Source organism: Vicia villosa, unplaced genomic scaffold, assembly GCF_029867415.1.
Source record: "Vicia villosa cultivar HV-30 ecotype Madison, WI unplaced genomic scaffold, Vvil1.0 ctg.002711F_1_1, whole genome shotgun sequence".
NCBI classification, from domain to species: domain Eukaryota; kingdom Viridiplantae; phylum Streptophyta; class Magnoliopsida; order Fabales; family Fabaceae; genus Vicia; species Vicia villosa.
In genome coordinates this window covers 102,818-114,362 of record NW_026706010.1, presented here as the reverse complement: position 1 = coordinate 114,362, position 11,545 = coordinate 102,818, and the positions used below count along the sequence as shown (strand labels likewise).

The following is an 11,545-nucleotide window of genomic DNA, read 5'->3' as shown; positions in this document are numbered from 1 at the left end:
ATACAAGAAATTAGTTAAGACAAGTGAGGAAACCAAATTTACAACATATTTTATAGAACACAAAAAATTCTAGGTTTTTTTCCTTTCATTCTTTTTCTTTTACAGTGGTCATCTCTTCTCTTCACCTTCATTCACCCGCCTATATCACTTGCAGGTATATTGTTCCTTTTCTTTTGTTAAACCAAAATTTTCTTGTATTTAGTTTCTCATTCAATTTATTTTCTTCTTTTTTCACATAGCATTTGGAGCTATTGTTGAATTCGACTTAGATCTATACTCTCGTTGAAATCTCAATACACAAACATACTCCGCCACTAAGGTAGTTTTATTACATATGTTAAATCAGATTATTTATCGTTGTAAATGTTAATGCTCAGTTTTTGATTTGGTTTTACAATTTAAGCACTAGGTTCGTTATGGATTTGATTTATCTTGGTTTTAAGCGCTGAAGACAACATTGGATGTTAAATCCAATATTTGCTTTCTTTACCACATATACATTTGAGAAAATTGAAACATTTGAGTTGTATTTTTTGTCTGGTTTTTGGAATTTTCCACATAGTATTAGGTTTCAATGCTCAAATACTTAGTTTTTATGCACCGTTTTACTTGCTTAAAGCTAAAGTATTGCATCTTGAATATGTAAAAAGAGTTCTTCTTAGAACACTAGCTGGATGGATAATAAATGCTAAGGATCGGATGGATGCTTGGAGTTCATCTTGTCCATGTATTTGAGGCCAACAAAGGTGCCATTCACATTCATAATATATTATATATCTAGCATTTGTGTTAGCGTTAAAATTGGTGCGTTAGACAAATAAACAATAAATAAATTATATTACACAAATAACATTTATTGTCTCTTTGATTAATCTTCTTCATTTTCTTAATATCTAACCTCTATGGACACTACAGCAACCAGAGGCGAGTTCATAGTTTTTTTTATAGTCTTTAGCATATACGTCTTAACCAACTCTAAAATATGATAGTGCCAGAATCATCACATTAAACGTTGATACTAATACATCAAATATCATACAACTGATATCACATCTTTTGAAATCTCAGACGAATGTCTGTCGTCTTGTGGGCTGGTGGATTCAGATGAACTTGGGGCTGCTTGTTCAGATGGACTTGGGGCTGCTTGTGACACTAAAGTGGGTTGGATGTAGGCTGAACGCAATTGTTCATAAATCTCTTCCATCTTTCCACTATCTTGGTCTTTCCTATCCAAGTCAACAAGAATCTAAAACAAACCGAGTTTAGTTTAAAGCGGGGGAATAAAAGACTAGGGAGGGGAGAAGGAGCCGCGAGAAAGAGAGATTTACCTGTGCTGAATAGCTTTTAAATACAGGAAGAAATCGATGCTTACAATACTGATGAAAAAGAAGGGTGATAATGATCAAGGGAATGGTAAATCCAAATGCAACTATGGAGTGTTTTATTCCGAACACCCCGAGTGCAATAAGCTGAGCAACTAACAAAGAGAAGACCGTTGTGTTGTGTGCAATAGGCCAGTATTGTCCCCCACTATCATATTTTGTAATATACACATTCAGAATCTGAAAAATGTTAGGAAGTATTTAATCAATGGAAAATTAAGAAAATGCATTTGATAACCAGAAAGGAGAAGCCAAACATGTGTTTTTAGACTAACCTGGTTTCGGTAAACCAGGTAAGCAAGGAAAAAGTAGATCAATAAGAAGGGAAGCATTAGAGGTGCCAGAATAGAACATGTAAACCCAAGAAACCCAAATAGTAATACCCTTGGAACTTCTGTATGGTATGGAAAAGATATGCCATCAAGTGTAACATCCTTAACCCTGAGTAGGAATCTCTGGAATAGATTTTCTAAAAGAGGAAAAATTTGCACAAGTTCAAATCCCAAACTTGCCCAACCAGATGACAAAATATAAGTCGTGAAGAAGGTAGTCTGCATGCCATGAAAAAGCATAGTGAATTACGAATCATAGCTTTTCTAAAATTAAAAAGAGTGTTTATTGTTTGCTGCATGTTGCTCATATCTCTACAAAAACCATTTCAACAAGAAAACATAACAAACATAACGATGTCACGTAGGAGTCTACCTGAGATGGCACTGCCTTCGCAAGCTGTCCAGCCATGTCTCTTATGCTAGAAAAGACTGAAAGGTGACTGATAAGAGAACCAACTAAAACGTTAACGAAAAACACATTCCAAACTGTGAAGAGCAAAACTTTCCGACATGTATTTTTCTTCCTTCCACTTCGAGAAATAGAACCCTCAACCTTTGAAAGTAAACTCATTATTGGTGGAACTGCACGCATAAATATATATAATATCACACTTGGTAGGTAACCTGTGACCAGCTGAATCACATACTTCCTGTAAAAAAAATCAAAATGATCAATTTATAGTCAACCTTTATATCAATTAAAACTACTTTAAAGTTCTTCATACATTATTCATATTAATGCCTATGCAACATATTAAATTAAAAAACCAAATTCTTTTTCCAATAAAGATCCATGTATGTGCATAAATGTCTTACTTTTTAAGTATCCCTGTTAGAAAAGGGAACATTTTGTGAAGTTTGTCTAGCTGAGTCAAACCTTGTACAAATGTTACCGGAAAGAGGAACACTATCATAAAGGCAGTTGAACCTGCAAATGTACCCATTCTGCGGATCCAAATTTGCCTATATTTTATACCAATATTTGACCAATGAACATCACGTGGTTCCGGAGCTAACTCTGTAACCCATAACATTGGATTTGATGTTTGCAGAGTGTGTGAAGCCAAAAGAGCAGCATATCGACTTTTAAAGAACACAAAAGCTGCTGGGAGTTCCTGCATCAGAGATCCGTATTTAAACCATAAATTAGTGAACATAAAAAAATTTTATTGCATAATGTGAAATTATTTACATACTTCATATTACTTCAACAAAAAAAAAAAAACAGTAGAATAATGAACAAAAATAGCAAAAAAAAAAGTTTAAAAAAGTAAGAAGCATACCTTTAATTTCTGGACATTTTCAGACTTAAAAATCATTTGGTGAGACAAATATGTTGATGCATGGTAGTATGAGAAAAATTTGTTCACCGTGTCACTGTATGATTCGTCTGCAGATCTCGGAATTGACCGGACAAGAATAGTAAAATCACTTGGTCTGGGAGGAGATCCATTAATATGAAGTCCCTTCAAGTTAGTAATGCTTTTGTGTTCCTAAACAAAAACACCAATTGATTAGTCATATTTAAGAATTGGAGAAAAAAATAAAACGTATTGTCATTATGCTAAAACACAGGCAGGGAAAGTTCCTTACAAAGTAAAGGAGAGTGCAAGCTGCAATTGTAATGGTGTATAATGCAAAACAATGGGCCCAAAGCCTGACGTACCAAAAAAAGAAAAGAAAAACCACAAATAAGTAATTTAGAGTTTGGACATTTATTCCTTAATAAAATTATGAATTAATACTTTATTACTTCTAATCTTTTAAAAACAGAACAAAAATAAATTAAGTAGAATGACTCAAGCCTGTAGTAACTCTAATTTCACATTTTTTTACTTTATAAGCCATAATTCACTCTTCAAAATGTTGAAGAGAAAAAATAGCATAAAAAACTCCAAACAAAGGAAACTCTAGTAATTCACTCAGCTACAAGGAAAAGTCAACGAGAAAAAAAAAATTAAAGTGACCATTAGAGGACATATGAAAACTACATTTTATTTTCTTAGCATTGTTTATTCCTACGTATAAATCCTCGATTAACCTTTATGTTATACTCTCTTTGGTCAATATTAAATACATTGTTTCCGATCATAATTACAATTAATATTGAAAAATAAGAAATAACACTTACAATATTAATATTGAAAAATAAGATATAACACTTACAATATTGAACCTGTTTTGACATTTTCAATAGTAAAAACATCGAGTGACTCCAATGGTATAATCCTATGAACTCTTTTTTTACCATAGTAATTTGCAGGAAGCAGTAGAACATTGCAGATGACAGCAGCGATGGAGAAAACTCTGATACTGTAGAAGTCAATAACAATATTTATAGTTAGTATAACATCACGATGAATAATAATACACTACAAAAAACGCGCTTGGATTGTGGGGGGTTTTTTAACCAAATTTCTGAGATTTTTAACTCCGCAAATTGTTTAGCGGGAGTTTCTAAAATGCAATGTTCTACTATTCAAAATTTTAAAAAAAATGTTTCAAATTGTATAGTGATTGCTGGTATCTTATTTAAACCGCGGAATGTTTCTATTATTCAAAATTTTGAAAAAAAAATGTACTCATTTTCATTTAAACTATATTCACACCAACACAAAATATACGAAAAATATAAAGTATGATAATTCAAATCAATAAAACTAAAAAACTATTGAATACTTGCAATTTGAATCATATACCATGAGTCTCTCACTAAAACAACAATCTAAAACACTTTTGATTTCACAAAACTTGGAAGACATCTTCCCTTTTAATCTAGAACAAAAATAATAACTATTAAATAAAGTTAAATCAAGATTAAGTTCAGAATCATCTAAGAAAAATGATACTTATGACTACAAAATGGAGTCAATGCCAATTCTCAAAATATTAAATACATATATAACTATTAAATTAAGTTTATCATAAATCAAATTATTCAAATTTTCTAACAAAACCAATCCCTAAAGTGATATATGATAAATGATAACTCAAGGCACAAAGCTTAAATTAATCAAATTACCTAAACACAAGTATCCTTACAAAAACTAGGGCATCCAAGCTACCGGTATCCAATATCTCTTTATCGGATGTTTCCCATGCTTTTAAAATCCAGCCAGAAGAGGGAATAAATCTTTCCAACAAGCCATGAGATTCTAATCTCCGTCCAAAGTACACGTTAACATTGCTGGGTTGTTTTCTTAATATAGAATAAAGTGAAAACAGCACCGCACAAACAACAATGTTAATTTCAACTGAAGTAAAAAGAGCAACAATGTCCATCCTTGCTCCCTGTAACAAATATCACCGATGAAGAAGACATTAGAAACCCAAATTTGAAATACTTATATAGGAAAGCTGGAAACAGCACATAGCCAAATTTTGATATTTAAGACAAACTTCTCCTCCCTCACTCTTTTCTATTTCTTTTAAGTTTATCTCTTAGTACTTATTAACACAAGGATTAACGAATCATTTTTAACTTTTTTTTCTTAATTTTTCTATTAATTTTGTTCTACTCATTAATATAAAATTTAGGCTTAAATGCACTTTTCGTCCCTCTATATTAATTTTTTTAACCTTTTAGTCCCCCTACAAAAAAAACCAACTATTAGGTCCCCCGATATCAAATAATCTGGATTTTTTATGGTCCCTGGCCATCTGTCAGCTATTTTAATGACATGGCTGTCCAAAAATTAACCAGTCACTTCCCACCTCATTAAATTCAATTGAGTATTTATTTTTAATTTGTATTTTAATATTTTATTTTTCAAAAACATTTTAATTAAATATAAAGAATAAATAAATGATTACTTAACACAAAATAAAAATTGTTAGCAATATTCTCAATTTAAGCTACTGTCATGAAGTAGTTTCTTGAATAAGCACTTATTTATATTCTCAATTTAAGCTACTGTCATGAAGTAGTTTCTTGAATAAGCACTTATTTTAGCTAAAACTCCAACTTGACATAGGGCAAAAAAAGAGCTTTTTTTCTTGAACTCCCAGAACCCCAAATCAATCTACATGAATGAAATATTGAAGGATTAGAATAGGAAACCAAAAAATAGCACCATAAAACAAACTATTCTGAAACAATTCAAAGCCAAATCCGAGTTGAAGCTTACCGCAAAAAGCTGCGTGAAAAAGTGCCTATTGGCATAAGCTTCAGAGACGCGAAACTGAACCGTAAACTTCCTAAAAAGTTCCGAATTTGAGAGAGACTAAGCCATTCGCTGTGTGAGTATGAGAGGAGAGCATCAGCTTCAATAAGCGATTTTAAGGTTGGTATGTGTGGAAATGGTATTTTAATTTGAGAAGTTTTCTGAGATCTTCATCAGTGAGAGCGTGAGACCAAGATTCAGATCTGGTTTAATGTTTCATTTCTTTGCAATAAGAGAGTTATGAAAGGAGAGATTGAGAAGAAAAAATTGTTTTTTATTTACCTTTCAAGGGAGAAGAGGCCAAGAAAGTAAGGGATGGAGAATGATGTTAAAAAGCTTGAACAATGAGGGATGAAGAATGAAGTTGAAAAGCATGAGAATAAATTCTGAATTTGTGGGTTGAGATATGTGAGGGATGCTGAACCCGAGCAATTCTGGGTTTCTAAATAAATAACAATTTTTTATTTCTTTTTTTAAAATTAAAAATAATTGAAAGTACTTAATTAGTGACTAATATTGATATTTAAGACAAACTTCTCCTCCCTCACTCTTTTCTATTTCTTTTAAGTTTATCTCTTAGTACTTATTAACACAAGGATTAACGCATCATTTTTAACTTTTTTTCTTTCTTAATTTCTCTATTAATTTTGTTTTACTCATTAATATAAAATTTATTACGGCTTCATTCATGAAAAGTGCTAGTCTATTTGCTCCATTGTGGATTCAATTTTTCATTTTTCATTTTAATTAAATTATGATCAAATTTAAAACATATTTTCTTTTTTAGATGTATTAAATGTCCTCCACTAAATAGGTTCTAATAAATTACATAGGTACAACGTGGAGTCCAAATCTTCTTCATTTTTTTAGGAAATAGTAATTGACATTTTTACACTTATTCTAAAAGAGATCATTGTGCATACATTCATGTATCAATCTAACAATGATCATACATATCTTCATGGTCCACACTTAGTCTATAACCACCATATAACAATCTAACAATGATTGTATCCATTAAATAAGCCACTTTAGTTGTTATGAACAGATAGCAGTGCCGATAATAATAATAATAGGATACAATTTACAAATACAAGGGAACAAGTAACTGCATACAAAATAACTAAAACTAATTTAAAGTAGCTATTCAAGCACTCTATGGAAACCAAAATAGAAAGCATAAAATGTTGACAATTTCTTTATATATTTCCCTGATTTCTTAGCAACTCGCGGCAAAATTTCATAAATGTCTCTATATTTCGGAAATGCATTTCTGAATACACATTTTTCCGAAAATGCCATTTTTTAAAGAAAAAAAGGTGCATTCGGATATGCACTTCCGAAGACATTTTTTTTTCCAGAAATAAAGTGACTTCGGATGTGCACATCTGAAATCACCCCTTAGGATATTTTGGAGATGCACGTCCGAAATATTGTCTGATGCAGAAAACAAAAAACAAACTAACAAAACTTCGACTTATCATAAATAATCGAAATTACAAAGATCGATCAATATGAAATTAAATTACATATTGTCAAACACGGATAGTTGAGGATGAGTCAATATTTTGATAATGTCGACTCCCGATTATTGAAGTTTCGCATTCAACTCGATCGGACCCTTCGAAGAATATCAATCAAAAGTTGTCCACATAACCGCTAAATCTTCGTCGTTCTTGACCTCAAATGGGGTGAACTGGACGTCTCCCTCGTCGTCAAGTGAAGGCGAACGATACTCAAACTTGACAACCTTCCGATTTTTCGGGTATTGCAAGAGAGAGCTAAGCGTCGATATCAATTCTGCGAATGGCGTGTCGCACGAGAACCTAAATTGGAACTACATCGTGTAACCACTGCTGAAGTATACAAAATCAAGGTGGGTGTAGGTTTGTGTCATTGTTGTTTGTGGCTTGATGTTGATGAAAATGTATAGGTGCATTATTTATAGGCTGCTTGGAGTAATAATGATCCAACAAATCTTATCTTGTTATCTGTTGAAGTTTCGGAAATGCATTTCCGAAATAAGACCTGAAGCAATAAATTTTCGAAAATGCACTTCCGAATTTTGTAGAGACAGAATAAGAACAAAAGCATTCTATTTTGTCCAATTTCACAAGTGCACCAAATGACAACAATTAAATGTGAATGACATAAACCTGGACAACATTAAATATAGGTATATTATTTATATATATATATATATATATATATATATATATATATATATATATATATATATATATATATTGAACCAGTTTGGTATTACGTTGCAGACGATAATACATACAAAAAATGGCACACATCCGGTCATTACAAACAAAAAAGATATTGTCTAATATAAAATGCCCCAAACGATTCGTTGGTGCTTAATCGGTAAATTCTTTGACTTCTCTCTATTTTCCTCCCTCTCTTGCTTCATCATTTCTTCGAACTTCACCATTCTTTCAACAAAAGGATCCGGCCAAGCACAAAGAACTTTTTCTTTTACTTTTTCAAGGATAGTATTTTCGACGTAATGATAAAAAGTGTTCAATCCGACACACAATGTCCGGAATTGTACCATTTTCTCGGTATACAATTCTTCGAAATGGGCATCTAAAATCTCCTTCCACGCGACCGTTATCTTGTCGACCACAACACCGACTTTGATGATGTTTCTATTCTTATCCTTTTTTCTTTCGTGCCAACAGCGAGTTTGAGCTTACTTTTCACATTGCACGTTATGTGATACCGACAAGGTAATACGGTTGATGTCGGAAAGACGGTAGCCATCGCATTCATAAGAGCATTATATCGGTTGGTAACAATGACACTAGGCATATTCTTTTAATCAACCAACAAAATCTTACATATTCCCAAAGCCCATGTAAAGTTATCTTTTTTATCACATTCCAAAAAAGCGAATCCAACAGAATATGTCTTGTCCGTGGAGGTCACACCAACAATTTATAGAAGCGGAAGCCTATACTTGTTGGTCTTGTACATCGAATCAATTATAAGAACGGTTGGAAATGTATTGAACAACTTGATACTTTCGGGATGAGTCCAAAATATATCACGAATCGTAACTTTATCCTCATAAGTTCTGAAGCTTGAAACGTATTGGTTATCACCCAAAAATTTCAAAAGGTGTTGCATTTCCGACCTCGGGCCCATTTTCTTAACTTTAAGATTGTATCGTTCATTGTTAACTGACTCTTTAGGTTTAGCATCTACATTGACCTCTTTCGGGACTACTAACTCATTAGTGAAAATGTTGTCCGGATGCACCGAACCTAACATATGCGAAACACATAAATATTGTTAAAACTATTTTTTAAAATTCTTCAACAAAGCTTATTTCAGAAGTGCACTTCCGAAAACTGTTAGGTGGTGTATTTCGGAAGTGCATTTCCAAAATGGCGCATTTTCTTCAACAATAAATCAACAACAATGTAGTGGAATAAGAGATGAAATGAAGATACTTTACCTTAAATTGTAGTTTTGAATGCTCTCTTTGGTATGATGAACCACTTGAAACTTGATTTGGAGACGAAAAATTGATTGAAAATGATGGAGATTTTGGAGAGCATTTGAGTTTTTGTTTGGAGGAAAATAAATGAAATACTGAAGGAGGGAAAAAGTATATGAAAGGTTTTTTTCGGAGATGCATCTTCGAAAAAACACCTGACATTTTAAATCCAACGTTTAAATTGGAAAATAAGTTTTTTCAGAGATGCATATCCGAAAACACCCCCAAAATGGGTGTTTTCGGAGATACATCTCTGAAATAACTGAAAATATGGAAATTAGTGACTTTGGATATGCATCTTTGAAATTTAGGGGTATTTTGGGGTTTTCAGCAGGGGTCTTCACCACATGGAGGTCTATAAAGAAATTTTCTAAAATGTTATTTTGACATAAAAATAAATCGAACTTGAGACACCCAATTCTCAGGCTTGGCCCAAGGGCAAGGCAATCAAGGCCATTGCCTTGGGCCTCACTTTTTTGGCCCATATACCAGCCTCCAAATAAATTGCTAAACAACTATATCTATCATATAAGAACATTTATGGTTGTTAAAAAACCTATCTTACCCTTTGCTAGCTGCTGCCACAATATTAATTTTGGGGTAAATGTTGTCTAAATATTATATTTTTAAACTAATGATGTCATATACTTCTATTTCAATGGCATGTTTGTTCTTTGATGTCTTTGATCACTAGGTTTTAATTGGTTGATGATGTCACTTGGTACAAATTGAAATCCTTTTCTTCTTTTGTCTTATTCCAATGGGTACTTTATTTCAAATTTTACTGAAATATTACATTATCTTTTCTCTTTTCTCTCTTTCTCTCACACTTTTTTCTCTTTCTCTCTTTCTCACAGCGTCTTATTCATTTTCTCATACTTCACTTTCTTCCTCTTCTTCATTTTCTCATTTCTTCATCAAATTCTTCGATTATAATTTCATAGTAACTGTGGAGAATCTATGTTTTTGTTTTCTATGGTGGTTGGAGATTGTTATACCTCAACTTTTGACCCTAAGATCATCATCAGTTGCATCTTAATCATCAATCAAGAGCATCATTTTGAAGCTCTATTTTTGATACTGTGATCATCTCTGAGGGGAATCATCAAGCACTTCTAGCTTTTAATTTGTTTTATACTAACCAAAATTCAAAAATATGTATTTTGTTTCTTTTGTTTATATTTTACAGGTAAAAGATCGGGCAAAAATCAAAACAGTGCAAGAAAAAGAATTTTTGAAAATTTCACTATGGAAATCGATTTACCCATATAGGAAATCGATTTCCATGGACAAAATTTGAAAAAAAGAGGAAAGCATGACATCATTTTGGCACCAAACATATTTTCTTTGATTATTCTTTGTCATTTACCAATATTCTACCTCATCACAAATTAATTTCTTTCATTAACCTCACTTTAACCATACTTTACCAAATTAAACACAAGTTAATAACCAAATGAACAATTACAAAATTGCCCACACCTCTCTCTCCAATTATATAAATAGAGGCTTTCACCTCTTCATTTTACAAGCTTGAATAGCCAAATAAACTCTTGCAATTTCTCTCCTCATCCCTACCAAATTCACCTAAAGTTCTCTTTTCTTTCATAAAGTTAGTGAGTTACATCTTGAACCTCACTAACTTTGAGCTAAATCATCATCCATCTCTATTTTTCTTCAATTGTTGAGAGATCAAGACTTGTGTTTGTGTGTTCTTGATTTCGTAAATTTCTACATCCTTTTTCATCTTTCACAATGTGATTCTTTTGTGCTTGTGTGTGATGCATCTTTGATGCTATATTGGTGACATTTGGTGAAGATTTGATGGAAAATTCGTGCACATTGATATATGAGATCATAAGGTGTTTGTGTTTTTGCTTAAACAAGGTTTTATGCTTCCTAATGCTGTTTTTTTTGAAAACTTTGCGTAGGAAATCGTTTTCCTACAAAGGGAAATCAATTTCCCCTCTGTTTTTTGCGCCAGATTTGGAAACTGTTAGCAGGAAATCGATTTCCTATAGAGGGAAATCGATTTCCACTGAGGCAAAATGTTTTTTTTGTTGCTTTTTTGTGCCTGTTTTGCCTTCCTTCTTCCTCTACTTCATTAATATCATTGGATCTAGGATGTTGATAGGTTTGAAATGACCAAATCCATAA

General features: G+C 32.4%; 1 protein-coding gene across 4 annotated transcripts; it reads right to left on the bottom strand.

Moving 5' to 3' along the window:
* Positions 1-871: 871 nt before the first annotated feature.
* LOC131639626 (CSC1-like protein RXW8) lies at positions 872-6,338 on the bottom strand. Of its 4 annotated transcripts, XM_058910113.1 has the most exons (11): positions 6,160-6,337; positions 5,842-5,949; positions 4,737-5,736; positions 3,881-4,027; positions 3,308-3,371; positions 2,998-3,207; positions 2,531-2,829; positions 2,088-2,364; positions 1,658-1,933; positions 1,329-1,562; positions 873-1,246 (listed from the first exon to the last, which is right to left on the bottom strand). In XM_058910113.1, exons 3-11 carry the CDS (start codon positions 4,994-4,996, stop codon positions 1,034-1,036), a joined length of 1,980 nt encoding a protein of 659 aa, XP_058766096.1. In that variant the 5' UTR covers positions 4,997-5,736; positions 5,842-5,949; positions 6,160-6,337; the 3' UTR covers positions 873-1,033. The 4 variants fall into 4 exon arrangements, with proteins under 4 accessions (XP_058766095.1, XP_058766097.1, XP_058766096.1 ...); XM_058910112.1 differs by having other exon boundaries at positions 872-1,246; positions 4,737-5,005; positions 5,842-6,338; XM_058910114.1 differs by lacking the exon at positions 5,842-5,949 and having other exon boundaries at positions 872-1,246; positions 4,737-5,005.
* Positions 6,339-11,545: the final 5,207 nt, after the last annotated feature.